Source organism: Hordeum vulgare, chromosome 7H (assembly GCF_904849725.1).
Source record: "Hordeum vulgare subsp. vulgare chromosome 7H, MorexV3_pseudomolecules_assembly, whole genome shotgun sequence".
Lineage (NCBI taxonomy): Eukaryota > Viridiplantae > Streptophyta > Magnoliopsida > Poales > Poaceae > Hordeum > Hordeum vulgare.
Genome location: NC_058524.1, coordinates 606,293,378 through 606,317,642, shown reverse-complemented (window position 1 = coordinate 606,317,642; position 24,265 = coordinate 606,293,378). Strand labels below are relative to the sequence as shown.

General features: G+C 42.5%; 1 protein-coding gene across 1 annotated transcript; it reads left to right on the top strand.

Annotated features, from left to right (window-relative positions):
- The first annotated feature begins 20,881 nt into the window (after positions 1 to 20,881).
- LOC123410905 (protein GLUTAMINE DUMPER 4-like) lies at positions 20,882 to 21,924 on the top strand. The gene has a single exon (XM_045103831.1). The coding sequence runs from the start codon at positions 21,118 to 21,120 to the stop codon at positions 21,760 to 21,762; it is 645 nt and encodes a 214-aa protein (XP_044959766.1). The 5' UTR covers positions 20,882 to 21,117; the 3' UTR covers positions 21,763 to 21,924.
- Positions 21,925 to 24,265: the final 2,341 nt, after the last annotated feature.

The following is a 24,265-nucleotide window of genomic DNA, read 5'->3' as shown; positions in this document are numbered from 1 at the left end:
ACCGATCGCGGGAAAGAGCTACAGGTCATCAGCAATTCCTACCGGCGGCCGATGGCGAGGTTCAGTTGCATTATGGCGCCACCATCTTCAGGTCCCAAAAAGGGTGGCACAAGTTGATAACGATGATGGCATAATGCGCCAGTGCTAGTGAATGGATCTGGCCCTCTTGTGATGAGCAAAGCAGCCCTCCTGCAACATATGCTGCCGCCACCCGAGAACATCCATGCATCTGAACCTCGCCTATTCAGGATACTGTCAAATTTTAACACGAAAACAAGAGGCTGAGACCCGAATGGATGTTTCTTCCGGCTGCTGGCCCGGCTGGTATCCTCCGACGCATCAGATTCTCGGTCATTCATGACGATCAGGAACTCGCCGGGAAGCCCGCCGGAGCAGCACGCGGTGCGGCGCATCTGCCCTTTGGCTTTGCATCTGCTGCAGTCTCGGAGCACCTGAGCACAGCTACTGTGGGGAGGTTCTCATTCCTGATTCCTGCAGCCCATAGAGTGATACAGCTCAGCCGCCGGCCGCCGTGGATTGTTTTGGCCAGTCGATTCTCCACGCCACTGACTGCTCCAGGCCATCCAAGTCGACGCCGACACGTCGCGGTCGATGCGGATTAGTGGCCGTGTGTGCTTAGGATGTTGGCATCCAGGATGACTGTGGAGATGCACTCGCTGGGTATTATTCGGAAAATGACGGGACGCGGATTCAGTACGTACGCCCATGGGGAATGGTGTTCTATGGAGGTCTCGCGTTCATGTAGTAGGATTCTTGGCCACAACTGGGTGAGACATGTAGGGTTTACTGCTGCACCACGACCCCACGACTCCATGGAATCTCGCACGTCAACAGAGCATATATAGTGGAATTTGTGGGCATAGTGCACCACAGGATATGCTTGTGAATTACGTACGGTCATGTAGAAGTTTGTCTTTTTGGATAAGGACAGTTAACAGAAGGTGTTGGTCCTAGTCACTTCTCTGACGATCAAGTAAAGCATGCACTAATCAACGTCACAAAATAACATACGTAGTATCTTGTCTCGTACTCCCTCGGTTTCAAAATAAGTGATGCTGTCATGGTGTGCGTGGCAAAGTGGATAGCATGGAAGGCGCACTCCACGATGTGCCATGAAGTTGCACTTGTCGCAAGGATGAAGATCACGAGCGTGGGGAGGACGGCGGACGCACCGAGCGCGACCGCGTGCTGTCGGTGACCCGAAACAACATGTCAGACATTGATGACATCAGCAGCGACTCCTTTTAGGAGCATCGATGCAACGGAGGACGAGGATGAGCAAGGTGACGAGGAAGAGGAGGTCGATAACGCTGAGAGGTGCATGCCACGGGCACGACGAGAGGAAGAGGAACGTGAGGGTGCCGATGAAGAGCCGAATAGCAGCGGCAACGCCGAGCGCTCCCACATGCTATAACGCTAACCATAGTGGTGCTTAAGCTTGCCGTCGGGACTTTCCTTGATGATAGGTGCGAGAGGGATGGTGGGTGCCAGAAAAGGGTCAATATATGGTACAATGGTGTGAAATGGTAGTATAAATTAATGATTTTCTCAAATTTTGGTAAATTCAGTCAATTTAGTGAATCTTAGGGGTGAAAAATTGAATTAACTCTAATAAAAGAAAAGGAGATATTGTCAATATAGAGCTGCCGCCTCCTCTCCGAGAAATCTTGCTTCGTATTTAGTTGTCTATATGAACTCGTTTGTGGTTTGTGTTTTGTTAAGAAAGATGAGAAGTTGGGACCTCCTAAAGATGAAATAAGGTTCTCTCTGCCTAGCCATAGTTTTGATGATGCTTCTAGAATCATCGGAGGTTATGTAGAGGTATGCCTCCGATGGGTCTCGCGGGATTCAGCCAGTTCTATTATTTGTTAGATCTATTTATATCAAGTCTTCATGTTTGTGTGTACAGGTTAAATTCCTTCGATCTATACCTCTCTTCATCACCTTTGAAGTATTTACTTATTTTCAATAGTTCTATTTGTTAACAGTTTCTTCCCCGGGCTGTGTTCATTTAAATTCTTTATTTACAGGCCTATGGAAAAGGGAAAAAGAAGAGCTGCAAGCCTGAGATATTTTGTCTTTCATACCATTACCAGCGCGATATTTGTTAGCCAGACTAGACTGGACGTCCGACGGGACGTAGATCGATCAGCGGTGCATCACACACACACACACACAAAGGTGGCCGGCCAGCCGTGGAATCCACCTCACGTCGGTCACGTACGTCTTGCACACATATATAATATATTCGGTCCATGACGCAGCATGACCGTCGATTAATCCGAGAGTCAAATTATCCACGGGTAGGGTGGACGTACAGACTACAGACTCCTAGTGGATGGTGCGTGTGATCTCACCCACCGTTATTCCGTTGAGGTTGAGGTGGTCGCCAGCTGCTCTACGTGACGGCACCGTGCCCAACTACGTACGCGTAAGCTAACCGAACCCATCCCTTTTCTGTTCGTCTCGCGCCACCTAACTAACGGCCACCTTTCTTCTTCTTTTCCCTAACGGCCTGATCGCAAACTACCAACGGACTCGTTTGTGCGTGCATGCATTCCATAATCCGGCTAGATGCATCCGTTTAACCGTCAACTAATTCCGGACCGAGGGAGTATTTGCCAACGCCATCAATGATGAATCGTACTACGTAACTGATTTAAAGTAAAATCAACTCTCGTTTTACTTTGTATATGTTTGTATGGATAAGTTTTGCATTCTCAAGGAGAAAGAATATATATATGCACATAAAATGAAGAAAGCTATCCACAAGACTGGCAACAGATAAGGGATTGGGGACTAGCAATGTGACAGTATGGACATTCATATGCATGCCTAGCTATATTGTAACAGGTGTATATACTTCTCGAAAGCTCGATCATCTCAGGTATCTACGTGGGCAGTGCAAGATATGGGACCAACTTCCAGTAGGCAGCTCATCATTGGGACCTTTATCTGTTATATCATCACACACAGATAAAAGACCAACATATTCTTTTCTAGGGAAAAAATGTTTTTTTTGTCATGGTCATCCTATTGGCCGGCCATCATCCGGCCGGACAGGTGTGTGATCGACTTTACCCAGACACGCCGGCCCTCTCATTTGGAACTGTGCCAGCCCGGGGAGATTGATGCACCTACGTCTATTGATTGGGTGTCACCCTCATCTATCCACATCGAATATCTGAAAGACAAGGTAGCTTCCATCCGTGCTCCTCCTAGACCCTAAGTATTTTTGCCATGAGGTGCTCTCGTACATGGATTCGACCAACGATCCAACCCATCTTCTCAGGGAGGATTCCGTGCGTGTTGGTGATGGCAGGGCGTGCACTCCGCACCACCTTCACCGGAAGGGGCACCTCTTCGGTGATCATGGTCACGGCATGGTCCATCTGGAAGGAGAGTGCCGAGATTAGCTTCGGCGACGTATAACCGAGCACTGCTACCCTTCTTGAGACGATCGAGGTTGAGGCCCGACTATGGGTGAGAGAGTGAGTGTTGGCCTCACAACACTTTCCCGATGACGCTTAGCACTTAGTGGTATAGTGTTGTATGGCGTTGTAAATTCAGGTGTGTCCTTTTAGGGCTTGTACATATTTCTCAATTATGTAATGAGGTTACTTTTGCTTCGGTAGACACCTTCCTCCACAACGTAGAAAGGGAAATGTATATACATCTCGTATTGTATATTTTTATACACTACAGGCCGTCGTATGTATACCCATCTCATATTGTATATATACGACGACCTATAATATACAATACAAAGTAATATACGTTTTGTTATTGGAGGGAAGTAAACACACCTCGTAATGATGCATTGCGGTATAAAGTTTCGTGTCCCATACAAAAGAAATATTTCTCTATGTCAGGCATTAGACCTGATCATACCATGAGTAGGGACGAGCATGGTCGGCTGGGGTTGATAACTCGATCTGAAATATAAAAAACCTGAACCTGACTTGGCCCGAAACAAGTAAGCAATACATTTTTTCTACGTCATTAATCATTTTGCATTAAACCTATTTTTGAATAAATCTTTTGATGTTTACTCTCTTTGGTATTTTTTCAGGCATTCCTGCATTAATATACTATTTTCAGGCCCAGGACAAGAGGCTGGAATGCCCATGCTTGGGCATGGCTAGGATAAATGGCCGCCGGCTAAAAAGCTTTGGCACCTCGATGTAATCTCCCGCTCTGCCCGCCCCTTACTCTTGCCTTTAATTCTTCACGTCGTAGAGAGTATGTGCTCCTAATTATTTCTCGCTGTCAATCCTCTTGTGTTGACCTTCTCACCTTTCATGTCGTTTGTATATTTTGCTTGCCGCTATAAGCAATGGAATGAAAAAAATTCACGCCCCGGTAGCAAAATAATGGTTGCCAGCGGCAACTAGTGGTATTAACTTCTACTCTCTCTTCGTTCGGAAATTCTTGTCATATAAATGAATGTATGTAGATGTATCTTAGTTTTAGATACATTCATTTCTATTCATTAATACGACAAATAATTCTGAACGGAGGGAGTAATATTTTTATGAGGCGTTGATTCACACCAGTTGTAAGTCGAAGTTATGATTGAATACTCGTGGTATGGTTCAAGTATATTGTATTTATCTGCCCAAGAGTTTATAAAATTGTCAAAATTTTAAGCATGGATTTTCAACGGTTGGGTATACGGGTTGCACATGAATTTTAGGTCCATATTATTTTCCGTGGACCGCTGTCAACTTGGTTTGAGTGACGGACTTTCCAGCCTTATTGTCTCTCAAATACTCCCTCCGTCCGGAAATACTTGTCATAGGAATGAATGTATCTAGATGTATTTTAGTTTTAGGTACATTCATTTTTACACATTTATGTGACAAGTAATTCTGGACGAATGGAGTATGTGTGTGCATGCGCGCGTGTGTGGTCTACATGGTCTTTGGGCTGCCAAGTCATCACCGATAGTAGTAGTTTCTTAAGAACACGACTCGCAAGGGAAGGTGAAAGAGTTAATTGCACAGAACTAGCACAATTGGAGCATTATATGTGCAGATTCATATCAAATCTGGTAATTTTTTCAATACAGTATCAACTCTCGGGTAATACGTTGTGAATAGGGCTAAAAGTGATATTTATACGTATTGATGCCCATTCTGACTGGTTGGCCCTGCAAGTCAGGTGCCATGCTAGCCAATGGGCATGTGCCTGCGCGCTCATTGGACCAAGTCCGTTCGAGCCGGTTCACCCCCGCTGCTGGTCGACCGAGCCAGACCCTGTCGGTCGTCTTCTCGCTTCTATCCCTCCTCTCCCTCGCGCCTGCTCTGTGCCGATGGCGGCAACAACTCCGGCAGGCGGCGAGGGATGTGGCGGCGGCGAGCTCCCCCGCTTAGGCATTGACGGCTCGATAGGAGGAACTGAGGGCGGTGGCGGTGGTGGCTATTCCAGCTCGGAGTACTCTAGCGAGGACGATGATTTTGCGGAGTCCGCGTTGTCCATGGAGGACAGGTTGCGGCTGGCGCAAATTTGGGTGGCGAACCTTACCACCAACCATCACTGCACGCATGGAATCGATGATTCCCTATAAGTTCTCCCGATGTCTTCCTCTTTAGCTTACTCAGAATGGGGATTAGGGTTAGGGTTTTCTGCCTCCACAACTTCAAATTGGGATTAGGGCTAGGTAGGAAAGCTTTGCCTTTGATTTATGGTTAGTTGGTACTTATCTTTCTATTTAGATTGATTACCATCTTTAGGATTTACTGTCATATTCAAAGCTTTTATCATAATTAGTTAGATTTCTAGCCTTTGTGTTTGTTGAAATTGTTAACTATGGCTAAGTGTAAATGATTCAATCATGTTTGTTAAGTAAAAGTGGTAAAATTCATGAATCGACAAAAGTAAAACAAAGCTATGTTTGTATTTTAACTTAAATTGTTTATTATCCATAGGTTCAAAAGTTTACTATTATTTTGTGTAATGTTCAAACAAAGTGTTTGCTAGGAAACTGAATGGTTTCAGTCGTTTCCCATTTTGCAGTTTGTATGATGACATTTAAGATGTTAGGATCCATTTTGTTGGTGAGAAATATTAGAGATGAATCTCTACAGTTCAGATGTAACATATCTAAATATTGTTGCACTGATGGAAACCCAAGGATTTGTTGTATATGATCTACTATGTCACATTGAGAATCCATGCTTAGGGGAGCAAGGATTGCTATTGGTAGAGAGTAATGCTCAGTTGCAAAAGATAAAGAGGCATTATAAGGAGGTTGAGGTTCTTAATTTGCTGGCCAGGGCATGTCCATCTCCTGTTAGCCAGTTTCAGAGCCAAGAACTTTGCCCAATTGTGTATAAAGAGGTTGTGGTATATGATATGAGTGAGCCTCCCATCTATGATGTTCATCAGGAAGGAGTTGTTTTTGAAAGTCAGAGTTGCAGCTTTAGTGTACCTTATGCTACTGGTGTTTTCACACAAGAGAGTGTGAATGTAAAAGGAAATCTGGAGGAAGATGACACTTTTGTTTTAGAGGAAGAAGGGATTGTACATGTACATGTAGAGAAGAAGAAGAAGAAGAAGCAAAAGCTTCCAGTTAGACGAGGGTCAACAACAAGGTCACATTCAAGTGTATTAGAAGAGGAGGTGCCTGATTTCAGACCTTGATCTGATGAAGAAGATAAAGGTTTGTTGAAGGAGGCTGATAACGATGGTTTTGAGCCACTGTCATTTGTCCTGCCAAAGAAAAGGAAGAGCAGGGCAAAAAAGAGGCCTGCTAGAAAATGGTACAATGAGAAAATGGAGGAACCAAGTCAGCAATTATGTCTATAAATATGTTTCAAGGATAAGCATCAATTCAGAGAGGCTTTGTTGAGCTTATACATCACTCACAGGAGAAACTTCACATATTACAGGAACTCAGATCAAAGGATAATTGTTCAGTGCAAACATAAACATTGCAAATTCTTTATTGTGGCAACAGTTATAAAAGGGGAAACTACTTTTGTAATTAAGAAGATGAGAATTGAGCACACTTGCCCTATTAGTACAGAGACAACCAGAGTCAGTGCCAAGTGGCTTGCAAATAAATATGAGTCATTATTCAGATCTGATCCAACTACTGGTATTCACACTTTAATTGATGCATATATGGAAAAGTATGGTGTGGATGTGCTCAAGTCAATGGCATATAGGGAAAAGAACATAGCTATTGAATCTATGCTAGGAGAATGTAAGAAGCAATATCCCAGGTTGAGAGACTATGCTCATACGGTGATGGATACAAACCGTGACAGTAGAGTAGTTGTCACAACTGTAACTCCAACAACCACTGAAAAAAAATCCCCATCCAAGCACAAGATTGCATGTCATGTTCTATTGCATCAATGGAGCAAGAGAGGGGTTTCTCAAGGGGTGAAGACCATTCATTGATCAGTTTCTTTACATTGTGCAACATTTACATATTTTTTCACCTTTACATATTTTGCTTACTGTTGCAGGTGTTGATGGGTGCTTTATTAATCTATCTACTGGTGCTCAACAACTTGATTCCACTAGTAGAGATGGCAACAACAATATATACCCACTAGCTTTTGGTATTGTTGGGCAAGAGGACACACCCAGCTGGTGTTGGTTTCTGCACCAACTTAAAATCTACCTAGGAGGAGAAGTGAGACAGTTTGGTCCATATACAATAATGTCTGATAAACAAAAGGTATGTGTATGCATATTTGTTTTTTGTTAGATTGTTATGTGATATATGTTTTATCTAGCTAAAGCCTCTCAGTGAATGTTCTTATGTGGTATACAATAGCTTAGCTAGTTTAATTGTGTGTACGAGGGCCTACTAAATGCAGTGAATGGTGTCTTTCCTAACTGCAACCAAAGATTATGCCTTAGTCATTTATGTACAAACTTCCAAAATGATGTGTTTAGAGGGGAAGATCTAAAGAAGTGTATGGATAATGTTGTCTATGCATGTAATGAATACAAATTTAACATTGCAGTGAATGACTTGAGAGCTTAAAGTGAGGAAGCTTGGAAGTGGCTTTGTTCAATACCCAAGAAAACATGGGCAAGTCATGCATTGGACACAAACTGCAAGACTGGCCTGGTAGTTAACAACTTGTGTGAGGTTTTAAACAACTATATCCTAGATATTAGGAAGAAACCAATAAGGACAATGTGTGACGGAATAAAGGATAAGCAGATGGTGAGGTGGCATAGGAATAGGGAGAGTGGAAAGACAACTAGATGGGAGATAACACCCAATTACAGTGAGAAGCTAGAGGCTGAGAAGGAGAGGGCCAAATATTGCAAACCTATTCAAGCTCGCGTGGATTTATGGCAAGTTACAAGTGGACAGCAAACACATGTTGTGAACTCGGAACTTCACACATGTGGTTGCAGAAAATGGGACCTTAGTGGCATCCCATGTAATTATGTCATCTCAACAATAAACAAGGGAAAAAGATTTCCAAAGGATTATGTGAGTCAATTCTTCAAGAAACAATTCTATGTGGCAGCTTATGAACCAATGATCTATCGAGTACCTCGTGAACATGATTGGACAAGGACACCTGGTCCAGACATTGAACCACCTACGTTGAAAGTGAATAGGGGAAGAAAGAAAGAGAAGAGAATCAAGGGGAGATTTTAAGTTCCAAATCCAAAGGACACATCAAGAATGGGGACTATAACATGAGCCAATTGTGGCCTCCAAGGCCATAGGTACACAAGCTGCAGCAAACAGTTGAAGCGTAAGCTAGCTTTGAGGAAGAAGAAACATGTGGTAATCCCCTTTAACATATTTGCATTCTTTGTTTATTTGTATGTTACTTTTTTACTTGTACTACTTGCTAATTAATTTCCATGTTTATGCAAGGCCACTGCAAGGAATTCAAATGCTGGTGTTGCTGCTCCTACAACAGCATCAACAGATGCATCAATAAGTGTTGCTGGGAGCGGTGCTTGGAGTGCTGCATGAAGAGGTGTTGCAAGAGAAACAACTTCTGCTCTTGGGAGAGGTGCAGGAGAGGTGCAGAGAGAGGAACAACTGCTGCTGGGAGAGGTTCAAGGGCATTCTGTGCCCCAAGCCAATATGTTGCCTCCACATCTACTCCTCCTCCACCTTCTCGTGGTACACATATCGGATGGATGGCCTTCTTCCATGCTAGTGGAAACCATTAAATGGCACATGTGCCATGTAATGTTTAAACTATGATACACTGTTATGTTGTTTTAACTATGATACAATGGATCTATTTATTAGATAATGCCATTCCTGGATATGTTGTTGTTTGCTACATATGTTGTTGGATATGTGCTATTAATGAATCTATTTGATGAGTACTAAATATATTGATGCATGGACAACTAAACACTACAAGAACTATGTGCAAATCAACAAATTTTATCCCATCATTGCTAGCACACAATTAACAACTAAAATAGCCTTTTGCACATCAACAAATATGAAACCAGCATTGCTCACAACTAACAAGTAACAGATTACAACAAAAATAAATATGAGCAAATCAACTAACAACTAACATTCCAGCATTGCTTACTGCATTATAACATACAATACCATGGTTCACCAGTATATACTGGAGTTCAAATACATAGTGGAGTTCAAATGATGTCATTTAACCTTTGCTAATAAAGGATGGACAACATAAATACTAGATACATACACAACCAGAGTTCACAATTAATAAAACCATACAATACACTACCATAGTTAACTAGTTCATTACACAACCATACATTCCAAAAGGTCAGCAATGCCCAATACAGTACCATCTTTTTTTCATTTCATTAACATGTCCTGGATCCCCATCATCTTCTCCTTCTGCCTCTCCTCTCTCGTGATGAGCTCATCAACATGAAGCTTTAACTGGACCTTCTCCTCACTAACCTTTTCCATTCCCTTTAACAGATCAGCAACTTGAAGCTTTAGCTCACTAGTAGAAAACAGGGCATTAGTCCCGGTTGGTAAGGGCCTTTAGTCCCGGGTCACTAACCGGGACAAATAACTTGGGACTAAAGGCCCACCCCCTTTAGTCCCGGTTGGCCATGACCTGGGACAAATGCCCTTCCACCTGGCAGGCAGAGCGCACCAGGGGCCAGGGACCTTTAGTCCCGGTTGGTGACACCAACCAGGACTAAAAGGCAGCCACGCATCAACAGCTGCCTTACACTGGGTTTTTTTTTCTCAAAGGAGGGATTTAGGAGTTTCATATATCGATCACGGGCATCCATCCACTTTAATCAAATATTATGTCATATAAGTCATCATCATCTTACTCCTCTAACAACTCATCATCATCTTAATCATACCAAGTTAAAATCTCATAAAACAGAAAAACATCATAATAATCATCATCCTAATCGATCATGCCAAGTTAATATAAATGATAAAAACTTCTCTCTCATAAGACCTAGTCTTGTCTCCTAGGTAAAATGTCATAAAATAGAACAACACCTATGTCTCCGTGATGAAGCAGAGAGATCCAATAGTCTCCAACTTGTGGCTTGCGATCCTTCTTTATTTCTCTCCATGCTTCAATTTGGAGCCGTCCTTTTGATTTGCGCTCAGTCAAGTATGGAGCATAGAATTGAGCCCTCAATGGGCTTTTAATTGTCATATGACCTTTGTCGTGCATCAACAGAGTCAATACATCATTTGGTAGTTGTTGTTGAAGAACATAATAATAGGCTAGTTAGCAATGTAATCAACACCATTTATGCAATAGTAGAGTGTACTTAATTAGCAAACTCTTATCAGATATTTTGGCGAATGTCATCCACCCTCAACCTATGCACTAATGGCATGTAAAATGTATAATTTGGGCCAGTTACCAAATTATACGAGAAGTTCTTCTTACCAACCAGGACACCAACAATAAAGTGGCTAAGAACACCCTTCTCCTCCCAAGTTAGATGTGATCCATAAGTGTAGTGTGCCATGTCAATTAATTTCCGTATTTCACTCGAAGAAACTAAATAAGTTGTAAATTATAATTTAAAAAAAATACTATGGATGAACACCAGCTATTTTTAAATATGGAATGCAAATTACTTGACAAATATGGTTGACAAACTCACAAGGAGGTAAAACAGGAAGCATATCGACATCAACCCAAATGTCGATGTTACCTTCAATATGATCTTCAGGACGAAGATTGAAGGTTATTTCCATACCCTCCTGAAATCCATATGGCTTGCAAAGAGCTTCCCAATTTGAGCATCCTAATTCTGTGTTAATAACTGCATTCACTACTTTGATCAGAAATGTGTGACCATGTTTAGTCCTCAGGTTAGCTCTCCTCGTCTCCATACTCTCGTGGTCTTCGAATTCGAGCCTCTCCAAGACATACCTTCTTGCATGGCAGGGGAGGAACTAATCTAATTGTATAAGAGAAATTACACGTTGAAGCAAAGAAACAAAAGTCATGCTTAATTATGAAAAAAATACTTCTTATCGTTGCGTACAAACATCGAAGGTATCGTCAAGCTTGATGGTGAAGAATATGTCGTCTCGTAGGTGAGGCGTGTCGCACACACCTCGATAGTCGCCGCAGAGTTCACACTCCCAATAATCGTCATAAGACATTTCCTATGTTTATGGATTAATTGCAATGAAGTCAACTACATTGAAATACACTACATTGAAATAAACTTTAATAAAATTTTACAACTATATAATACACTACATTAAAATAAACTACATTTCCCAGTTTGTACACGAAGTGCATGCAGTTTTTGTCGTAACCCTTTCAACTTTTTGGCACATGCTATGTGGGTGAAATGATGATACCATGCCATGTTTCAGCCTTTTCAGAGTTTATTTGCAGTGTTTTTCAATTTCAGGGTCATTTGGCTCAAAAAAAAAATCTTTAAATGCATGAAAAATAGCAAATTAAGTGAGAAAGGGTTGAAAATTGATGAAGTGGCTTTCAATGATGCATACTGAGCACACAAAAAGTCTGGAGTTGAAATATGTTTTAAAATTGAAATGCATTTGTAAGAGATGATTTTTCGTCCGAAACCCTCATCGTACATCCATTGCCGGTTCATCTTCATAACACAAGACCGAAAAGACCAAATTAATACAAGTTCACACATAAAGTTCATACACACTTATTCTCATAAAACAACATACACGAGTATCTAGCTAAAGCATTTAAATGCAACAACAAATGCGATCAAGATTGCAACTAAGGTAACAATTGATCCAACAACACAGTGATACCAAGCCTCTTTATTAAGGGCATATTTTTCTAATCTTTCTAATTTTCAAGCGCATTGCATCCATCATGATCTTGTGATCATCGACGACATCGGCAACATACAACTCCAATTTCATCTTCTTTTCTTCAATTCTTTTCAATTTTTCTTTCAAATACTCATTTTCTTTTTCAACTAAATTTAACTTCTCGACAAGAGAGTCGGTTGCAATTTCCGCTTCACATACCTCCTAGATAAAAATTTCTATGTCAACTTGATGGGCATAATTGTCATATAAATGAGAAATGCAACAAATAGTTGTAAAAGAGAATATACCACATCCGAATCATAAACTGGACGAGGGCCGACGAGGACGGATATAAAGACCATGGCACTATGTATAACGAACAATCATACAGGTAAGAAAACTATCTAAATCATACAAATAAGATTTTTTTTGGAATAAAAAGGATAAGAACAAGAGGATCACCAAGGTGGTGTCGGCGACGAGACGGTGCGGGCGATCGACGGTGGTTAGGACGGGGACGGGAAGGCACTAAGTAAACCACAGCTACACGTATGCAATCTAAGAAGTTAATATGAGCTCAAATTTCATATAAATCAAATAAACTCCCACAAAATTACTCCCCAAACTAAAACCCACAAATCACTATACTTATAGAGTATTACACGAGCTAATCTACTAATGAGAGATAAATGGACAAAGTTGCTAATCTTTGTGAACACTTGTTGAGATGGGGTGCCTCAAATCTTGACAAATCTTGGCAAAAAATGGAGGATGAGCTCGAGCTAAGGGGAAGAACAGAGATGGGAATGGAGAAAACAAAGAAATGAGCTCGGTCTGGACGAAGGTTTTATATAGTGAGATCTTTAGTCCCGGTTTGTATAACCAACCGGGACTAAATGGCTCCATCTACTCCCGGTTTGTGATACAAACCGGGACTAAATGGGCTCGTGGGGGCCCCAGCCTGACGCCCGCCTGCCACCATACATTTAGTTACGGTTTGTATCACAAACCAGGACTATAGGTACAAAATAAACCGGGACTAAAGATGCCCGTGTCACCGACTGCTCCTAGCCGTTGGAACCGGGACTAATGCTTCCATTAGTCCCGGACCGAAATCAAACCGGGACTAATGATCCAAACATAAGATCTGTTTTCTACTAGTGCCTGAAGCTTCTCATGGGTGATCTTCTCCTCATTTTTTAGCTCTGCAATCTCAAACTCCAAATTATTATTAGCTTCACTCAACACTTGCTTCTGTTTCATGTTATTCAACTTCAAATTTCGTATGACAGTTGCTTGGGCCCTTGTGAGGTTCACTAGGAGTTCATACTTCTCATTAAAATTCTGGTGCTCTGCATCTTTCATTGCCATATTGCCCTTCATATGAACCACCAGTTCACTTCTGCATTGCTGCTGATATGTTATATTAGATTGCAGATAACTGAAATCCAGAACCCCGTCCTCCTGGAAATTCATTTGCACATCTTTCACTAAGTTGTCATAGTTCTGGTCCAATTTGTTTTTCTCTTCTATAAGATGGTGAATCTTTAGAGCACTTTCAAGATTGCCAACCCTCCTTACATCCTTGTCATCTTCATACATTTCCTAAAGCTTCAAGAATGCATTCTGCATTGTTGTGGGCCACTGGTGATTAACCCATTGAACAAACCGCAATTCTGTCCTTCCTGGGAAAATGTGAACAGTGATTTCAAAGGAAACAATTAGTTCAATGCAAAGATTTTAGGCCACATCTACTACAACGGAATTCATCTAAATATATGGGAGTAGCTTAAGTAACATAAATGCTCATGCCAGTAAGATCAAATGCTCGTGGGAGTAACTAAAGTGAACTTTGCTGGTGCACTTGCTCACCAATATAATAAAAATTAACATCAACACAATAGCATATATTTAGCAAAAAACAGCACTCAATGTGTCGTAACTAATTTGGCTACATGGATACATCATGTTAACTACCAAAAACATAACTGAATCACACATAACTACATGGATATATCAATGATTAATAGTAAGCAAACAACCCTATGCCACTGTCAATGACACAATCCTTCTCTGGCCACTATCAAGTGCATGAAACATACCGGTTGGGCACAAGCTAAGAACCTTCTCCCAGTGTATGTTCCTTCGAGTGCAACCAGCCTCTCAGATGACTTTCCATGCTTCTCACAGAACACCATCAGATCCCTCTCGAGGCCCTTGTACTGGGGTCCTCAACTAAATAGGGGACCTGTGGAATCAAATCAAAGTTAACAAGATGTGCAAATGACCAAGAAACAAAATCAAAGCATATCCCCAAAACAAAAACCAGATAAAAAGCCAAAAATTATCATAACCTAACCCTAATCCTAGCTCATAGAAAAAATGGATGCTCGCCTGTTTAAGGCCATCGGTGGAGGAGGAGTGCATGTAAGGGAGGCTAGAGGTATGATGGCTGCTTTCATCCTCGAAAACTATGGCTGCGACGGACGGGCGAGAGGCGGCGGGCCCAGTCAGCGGGGGCGAGGGAGCATGGATAGACGCGGAAGAGAAGAGTGGATGCGGGTCTGGATCGGTTGACCAGCAGCGGGGGTGAACCGGCTCGAATGGACTTGCTCGAGTCAGCGCGCGAGCACACGCCCATGGGCCAACGTGACACCTGACTTGCGGGGCCAACCGGTCAGAATGGGCGTCAATATGTATAAATACCACGTAATGCCCCAATTATGATACTTCTGTGCAATTAACTCAAGGTGAAAGCATCTTGGGACTCTGGACTCGTGGTGCTCTTTGATTAATAGTTGGCGTCGAGTTCTCATCGTACAAGATCCCAAAAATAGGTTTTTCTGGATGGACCTAGCAATGGCGGCCTACGCTTTAGACTTCCTTCTCTATGGCTAAAGCTGAAGCAACTACTCCCTCCGTTCCTAAATATAAATATTTTTAGATGTTTCAAAAGCGTCAAAATTTAGAGTATATATTCACTCATTTTGCTTCGTCTGAAATCTCTAAAAAGGCTTATACTTAAAAACGGAGGGAGTATATTTGAAGTAACATAATTAAAGAAAAGCAATGGCTGAAATGACGGATTCATAGTCGAAGAGAGGATTCCACTCGTTTTTCCCTCATGCAAAACCATGGATGAGACTTTCATCTCCCACGGCGGCTATTAAGCGATAAAAGAAGGAAGAACAGTGATCGACTAAAAAAAAAGAGTTGTTCTTTGTAAAATATTACTCTCGTGAGACTCAAACTTAAGGAAAAAAGGAAATGTTCACCTATGTTTGAAAATGCTCCGCCAGGTGAAAACCGCCTTAAAACCAACCAAGAAAAAGAAATGAACAGTCTCACGGATCAACACTGGAATTCAAAGCCTGCCCAAGATGGACTTGACCTTTTGCTGGGTCGATGCGAACTCTGATGGAGCTCACGTGTCAAGATCAAGTTGATGTTTGTGAGCGGGAAGAAAGTCAAGACGGGCAATGATCTCAACGCCAACCGGGACCGAGCGCGACACGTACGGTGCCCAACCACCCAATCAGCGCCCGTAACATAACATGACATGTGAGTGAGCCCAGCATGCATGGGCACACAAAGTCACAAAACTAAAGCAAAGCTCGTGAGCTCCTTCCTTCCACCATTTGAACTCTTGAACCTAAATAAGACCCATCTATCCATTGTTATTGTTAACTAAAGCAGATATATATAACCACTACTGCGTACGCACGTACGTACGTACGTATGTATGTACCAATTGGACCCCTCGATCGAGAGTGGAGGAAAAAAGGGGTGGAATCCATCGATCGATCATGCAGACACGCACCATGGCAAAGCAACTAAAGGGCGATGCCACACTTGAGAGAATGGATTGAGGTGCCGTCGACGTATTGGTGGAGCCTATAAGTTAATCATGGGTACTCCATTACGGATTTAGGGATAGATACTTTGCTGTTTTGGCTACGTACGCGACGTACTAGTGGCGCAAGGTATTAATTTAATTAGTGTAGCTAGTTGATGCTCAGAGTAGGCCATTACTCACTCATATGCAATATATTATAAAGAAATGCGGGGAGTATTAGTTAATAGGTGCACCTTTTCAGTGATTCAATTCCAAGCCCAGACTTATCTGCACCAGTGAGCAGTAGTAAAATACAAAAATTAGCAGAAAATTCAGAAAATCTGTTTTTAATGCAAGATGCTCGAGTGTGCTAGGCCCGTGCAAAATTTCCTGGATAAATGACATTCTAGGAGCTCGTGGTCAAAATGAGCTCCGAACAACGCTCTTTTCAAAAAAAAAAGTTCTCACATACCTGAAATTCGTCTTTTTTTTGCTGAGAGGTACTAAAGTGTCCAAAGTCCATGAAATTCGGCACGGGCATCACCCACATGAGCATCTCAAACAATAGAAAAATCTGATTTTTTATTATTTTTTTGCTATTGTAAATAATTTTGATAAATATAAAAATTCGAGTTTCAACTTGATAGTCGTAATATCAGGATTTACCAAATTTCAGATTATTTTAGGATTTTAGCATTCTGGGCATAGGGCTTACGATTTAGGATTTAAGTTTTAGTTTCTGAAACTTGCTAAATTTATCAGCATTCCTATCAAGTTTTTGAGATTTTCTTTGTGATATGCAAATCCGTTGGTTTGTACACGATGACCCGACATGATTTAAGTTTCAGCTTCTTAAACTTGCGATATATCGTTGGATCATACCAAGCGGTTGAAACTTAATGAAGTTCTAAAAAAAGTCATCAATCTGTATTCAAAATGGATCTTATAGAAACACAACTATGCAAATGGAACAATTTGGACCATATCTAAAGTAATTAACGGATAAAGCACATGCAATGAGTAAGTCAGTTCTCGAATCAAGAGGCAATCAGGTAACCGTTAATGTCCTACAAATCCTCTTCCACACGAACATAATTGATATGCCTATGTCGAACTTTGGTCCAATCATTGTACAACGACAACTAACATCAATCATCCATCACAGTTTTCCTTTAAGGTAGATGATCTGATTGCACATTGTACCAACATTGGACTCAAAATCATCGTATGTCCAAAATTTCAAATTATTGCTATGGCTTGAACGCTCGACTACGAAACCAACCATATTAAACCTTTAACATTCCAAACAAAGAAAATAGCCTAAACCATATTCAGTATTGGGTGCGGTTTTGTATTTTGAGATGTTCAATTTCATGGAATGCTAGTGATTAGAACATAAAATATCGTGTAGTGTGAAAAAAAATAAGAGATGAACATGCATTATCATTTTCATATTGATGAGAAATTTCACCTATTTTCTCCGCATATCGAAATTTCAGTTCATATTTGGCCACAATATTTCAAACCTTACGCCTTTGAAATCGTTGCAAAAAAAAGATATGAAAATTTCCTAGAATACTCATGTAGTTAGTTCTATTTACTAGAATGTCCCAATTTGTTCTGTGCACTTTGCATTTCAACTTGGCCAGAAAGATACGAAAACATCCAAATCCCATAAATATCTAGTGAAAATGATAAAAAAATCCATAAGGCCTTAGGGTAATTAGTTTGATTACTAGAAAACTCTCCTTTTTATGTCTAGTTTGAATATCCAATTCGTATTTGGCCAATATGAGCAAGAACATTTAAATCTCCTAAATGGTCAAGAAGATGATCTTTAATTTTCCTCGAATGCTTAACGTAGTTATCTTGATTCACTAGAATTTTTAGGGAAAATGTGTAGTTTTATATTTTTTGTTCCCCGGATTCAACTACTTGGTCAATTTGACAACATGGACAATATGCTCGCCAAGCCGAGCCACCATCTCCTGTCCAAGACAGGTGGTCCCCTGGGTCATTTTCTTAGTAATCATCTACTCATTGTAATTCTGGGGTTTCTTTTTTCATCCCCTTAGCTTTAAAGAACAAGTTATATGTCAAAATTAGAGCTATAATTTGTTGTTACACTATCGCATTGGAGAACATTCCGACGCAGTTTACTCACACACGAATTACTATGGGACTGCTAATTAATAGACACACCTCGATCGCCATTTGACAATTTAGTAGGCCTTTTATATTTGGAAACATAATTATTAAGTTTCTCTAGGTGGTTAGCTCACACCATATCTTGTATTGAATGTACGCTGCAAATGATTGACACAAACCATACATCAGCATGATAAGTGGGATCGGTGACATAAGGATCGGGAAGGGTCACAATTCCTGTGAATCTTTGTTGTTGTTGCCATTGATATTAACTGCCAATTCAAACATATCCTTGCTTCTACCAACAAAATATGTACACACCAGTGAACGCATGGATCTTTGTATACGGCTGCAGCGGGAACCGTTCTGGAAGAGCTCACGGCAAACAAGACATCATATCGTAATGTTTACTTAACCATGATGAGCTTGGCACACTCGAGACACATTGCACCACATTTTCTCCTGCGCAATCATGCACGTTTTACAAAATATTGACCTACTAGCCCGGGACCATCATTCTTTTGGTGTGGATAAGCTCATATATCCTACAACACAACCATTGTTTGTAGAAATTTCTATGAGCGCTCATATATATCCTTCCCATTAGGCACCCTTCTGATTAGGACACATACTTTATGAGAGATGGATACTCCCTAACAAAAAGTGGGTTATGAGGGAATATATGTTTTGGTTAGAAAGCAAGCTTAAAGGAGCACGACACTAACAAGTAGAGTAATTGATGTAGTTTCCTTGGATATAATCTTCATGGTACTACCTTCTATTGGCCATGCATCGGGCCCTCCGGCCACTCACAATCTGTCACGCTAAGCATAGCCCTAGGCTAACTAAAGCTTTGCAGAGTAATCCGCATTCATTTGGTGCTGGTAAAGCTCCACTAAGAGATGGACTTCGCTAGCTAACTGGATGTTGAAGGATAAGGACATGGGATGTAAATTAGTTGTAGTAATTAACAACTTGTACCACATGTTGATTCCAGCTAAACTTTGTGCCGATGCTCTTCACATATAAATCCAACTATCTTGATCCGATTGTTTCTAAAGTTGAAAGGAAGATCCTACAAATGTGCTGGTACAACAAATTCATATGCGTTTCGGCAAAGAGGCTATCATGCCTAATAATCTAGCTATTTAACCTAGCTAGAAATATTCGACAATGATTATGGTTAATAGGATAGTACTAGTATTACCATCATCGTCGGGACTCATCCCGTATGTTCCACTTTATTGCTACTGACATATCTGTCTTTACATTAATTTACTCCAAAGAAAGAAGGACGATGCTTACGTCCGTCCTAAACCATACCATGAACTACCTTTTTGTTTCAGGTTTGTAGTCTCTTTATAATAAGTGTACAAAGCAATAATTCTTGTAGAGTACTAGATGATCTTTCCCTCTCGTTTACCCGCATATATGATATCCACACACACGACACAACCAGTTAGTTTTCTTGACCCCTTGGAACAAGCTTACTACAGCTATAGTACCACCACAATTAAGGAATCTTCTAAAAAGTTGTATCAAATACTAATTGCATCATAAGATAATTAATGATCTCTCCTCCAAGGAGAAAATATACAAGACCAAACTAATCCATAATAAGGAAATGTGCACTCCATAATTAAGATGGTTTCACCTTAACTTTTTTTATTACATGGAATTTATTCACAACACGTTGTAGAATCAAGGCAAACTATTCACCCCCACACCATAGAGAACTTGTACAATTCTAATTTATTTATTTATTTTGCATGAATAATTGGTCCACCCAATGTTACATTCTGCCTAATTACTTGAACCCTACATAATATACCTTGTACTTTAATTAACATACTATGTGCTGGTTCTGGACTAACAAAACATTTGTAGATCATAGTCAGCTAAAAAGATCACTTAGACCAAAACTGGAGATTTCGTACGTGATTTATAGGGGAGATCAATTACAAAAATAATGGCCAGAAGTTAACCCAGAGGTCCAGCATCAATTTCCTCAATGTTAGGTAACTAATAAGTAGAAAACTCCACCAATTAATGTTGGTTCTAAAATATGAACTAGCATGTCATCTCCATGTGGCATTGAGGCCATTTTTTTGGCGGCTTAAAAAATAAGCTACCTTTCCCCAGCTTATAAAATAAACCATCTCTTAATTACTTTTCTGACTTTTAAATCAGTTATCGTATAACTACTTTAGAAATCCCAATGAATAACGAAGGCGGTTTATAGAAAATTTTGGGAAAGGGGGGGCTTACTTTTTAAGCTGTCAAAAGAATTGGCCCTGATCCGGATCCTTTCAAACTGTTCCACTTATTTTATAACTACGATCTTTTGCTGTAAAAAGAAAATAGTTTCTTGTATCTAAAAAGAACTTCTGGATTTGTACAAATGAAGGTTTACTAACTTTTCATTACTTCTACTTTATGATAAATCAATATAATTCCTTGTTGATTTCTTCGCCCCAATTATTTAATAAAAGAACTTAGCCCAAGGTAAAATGAGAAACAGACTTGATCAACCCTGCTTATTTATACATGCTTTATTTTGCAAAAATTGGGAGGGGATTCTTCCCGCGGTTTCGCTTTGAAAAAGGGGTGGTATCTAGAAAGAGAGTACACATCTCCAAGCAAAAAAAATCCCCATTGGTCTTATGATATTCCTTTCATCACAAATAGAGAATACTCCCATGTTTTGCCAGAAGATTTCTCCCCTATAAATACATCCCATTTCCCTCTCACCCCTCCACGCCGCACACCACCCCTAAAGACAACAAGAAGCACACAAGAGATAAAAACAGAGAGAACAGAGCAACAAGAAGCACCCTGCAACTCCTCTGCTACGCAGTGAAACACCAACGGAACCATGAGGCCCGGAGCCGAGTTCGTCGCCATGAGCCACCGCGCGGGGGCGCCGACGGCGGCGCCGGGGCACGGGCTGATCAACGGGACGGTGGCGCCGCACTCGCCGTGGCAGTCGCCGGTGCCGTACCTCTTCGGCGGGCTGGCGGCGATGCTGGGGCTCATCGCCTTCGCGCTGCTCATCCTCGCCTGCTCCTACTGGAAGCTCTCCGGGTACCTCGACGGCGACCGGGATGGCCAGGCAACGGGCGACGCCGATGGGGAGAAGGCCTCGGCGTCGGGCGCGGCCAGGCCGGCCATGGATTTCCTGGAGCACGTCGTGGTCATCATGGCCGGCGACGAGCGGCCCACGTTCCTCGCCAAGCCGGCCGCCAGCCGGGCTGCCGAGGTGGAGCTCGCTACCGCGGCCGCGGCAGGGAGCGCGCTCGCCGGCAGCGAGGAGCAAGAGAAGAGGGTGGACGAGCAGGGCAGCGAGGCGAGCTCGCATCTCGGCGCCGACTCGGCGAGCCCGAGCCGTGATCACCACGATGCGACGAGCCGGAGCCGCGTCCACGATCAAGACGCGGCGAGCCAGAGCCGCGACCACCACCACCACGATGACCATGACCACGAGAGCAGCAGCACGACGGCCCTGCAAGAAAGCTCGTGATAAAAGCAGCCGCCTTTTGCTCGCTACAGCTTTCCCTTTTCTTGGGCTGCTTTTCTTCCTCCTCCTCCTGCTTCTTCCTCCCGTAGATTTAGGCTGGGCTGTGTACATTCTTGGCGTGGAAATTAATGGAGATATATATGCGAGACTTGGAAGTTTTGCCAATCGAAGGTCTCTTTTGCACCCTAAATAATGGTTGATCGATCGTAGCATCATGCTCTGCTTCAGTTACCGCTCTCTGAAGAAACGGAGGACGCTCCACGCCATTATTCCCCATCTTTAGGTAACTTACACCACCTTTTAGATGGAAAAAGAATTGATTGAATATTGATCACAATGAAATCCAAAGTGACTTGCGCCGGGGGACAAGAATGAATATTGATTGAATTCAGATTCTTTTGCTTTTGTAAATGCAGCTGTCCTGCAGCAAACAAGCAGTGCAACGGGGTCAAGCAACATAGGGCGTGTTTGGTTGGGTGGGTTGCACCTGCATAGCATCCGGGATGCAACTTTTAACTTGTTTGGTAAACTGTATGGCTATCTCGGCCTGGCCCAGCTGATGCAGAAAGTAGCCTCTCAGCCAGGCTGAGAGATACGCACATTTCGAGCGTAGCTCGCGTGCAGGCTCGCTCCTTCCCCCTTTTTCTTCCAAACGCTGCCGTCCCCAACCCGTTGCCGTCCCCGACCCGCCGCCGCCGTCCTCTCCCAAGCGCAGCCGCCGTCGTCCTCTCCCAAGCGCCGACGCTGCCGTCCTCGTCAAGCGCAGCCGCCGTCGTCCTCTCGCAAGCGGCGTCGCCGCCGTCCTCGTCAAGCGCCGCCACCGTCGTCCTCTCCAAAGCGCCGTCGCCGTCGTCCTCGTGCGTCCTCCACTGAGCGCCGCCGCCGTCTACGATCGAGCGTCGCCGCCTCCGTCCTCTCCCAAGCGCCGCCGCCGCCGTCCTCTCCCAAGCGCCGCCGCTGCCGTCCCAAGTCGCTGTGCGCCAGATCCTACCGGCTCGCACGGCCACACGCTGGATCCGGCCACCGCACGCCAGGTCCCTTCGTCTGGAGCCGCCGCCCCGCGCTGCCGCTTGATCTCCATTCCCCCATCTCGTGCAGCCATCTCATGCATGATCACCAAACACTCATCTCTTCTCATCTTTGCATCAAGTCAACCTGGTCATGCTCATCCTGGATCCCTCATGCGATGCAGCGTGAAGCTACCCAGGGAACCAAACACGCCCATAGGGACCGCACTAGGTATGTAGGCCCAGCACTCACTGCACTTTTTCCTTGATCCTACCTTATACCTGGGCAAAACTCGGGCCAGGCCGGGCCTAAAAATGCCCGTGGTACAAAACTTAGGCCCAAGCTCGGTCCGACCTGACCATCGGGCCTAGTTTTTTGGGCCCAAGACCGGCCCGAGCCAGAAGAATCCCGGCCCGGCCCGATAAGCCCGGCCTGACATAGGTGTAAAGTCGGCATTTTTTTCAGGCTCGAGCCCGGTCCAGTAAGCCCGACGGGTTCAAAATCTAGGCCTAAGCCTGGCCCGTGGCAAGGTCGGGGTCGGGCTTTTTTGGGCCGGGCCGGGTTTTTCATGACCAGGTATACTTATACTCCTTTCGTTATTAAATAAAGGTCTTAAATTTAATACAGCTTAAATGAGGAGTATATTTCAAATTTTGTTTAAGAAACAAGGCGGCATGAAGCAAGCCAACACTCGCTCCACATGAGAGATCCATCCTAGTGTGCTAGAAATTCTCACATCAAAATAGCACCAAAATAGGGAAATACCCTTTGATTCCTGGTTGTAGATAAACCCTATATGGGGATTTTCTTTTAATAATTAAACAAAAAGTCAAAATAGTCAATAACTATTTTTAGATTAAACTTGACTTTGTTTTCCACTAGCATATAAATTTTCAAGGAAGAAAATACCAACATTGGCTTCAAGGCAAAAAGACAAAATGTATTTGCTATTATAGGTTACTATTTACTCTATTTTGACTGAAAATTTATCTTTTTGAAAAGAAGTCAAAGGGTAATTTTATTTGTGTGTAAATTTTCTCACAAGTATAATGGAAGGTCGAGTTTATTCCAAAACTATTTTCAGAATTCTGGCAGTCGGTACACGTTATAATTAAACGGATGTGTGACAAAATATGACATTGACCTGCTTCCTCCGAAGCGGTTTCGAGTGCTCAAAACTACGATTGTTGGCTCTATAGTGAGATTGTTATATTTTATTGGAAAGAACTTCAGGATTAATATAAAAGAAGATTTGGAGAATTTTCCTCAAACCTATTTGGTATAAATCATGTTGACTTAAATTTAAGCCCGGAGGTAAATGAATGACATATCTAATATCCCTCGTTGCAATGAAAGACCTACAATTTATACGCACATCCAAATCGTAAAAGGGGGACTGACTCCCCCCCCCCCCCCCCCCCTCTCCCTACACACCCGCTACTCACACACATCCTATCGAGGAAGAACATTTTCATAAGATACAACTGTGTGGCCGTGC

Bases quoted from the DNA above. Each gene is read 5' to 3' on its own strand.
- LOC123410905 (XM_045103831.1), top strand. From the start codon at position 21,118: ATGAGGCCCGGAGCCGAGTTCGTCGCCATGAGCCACCGCGCGGGGGCG.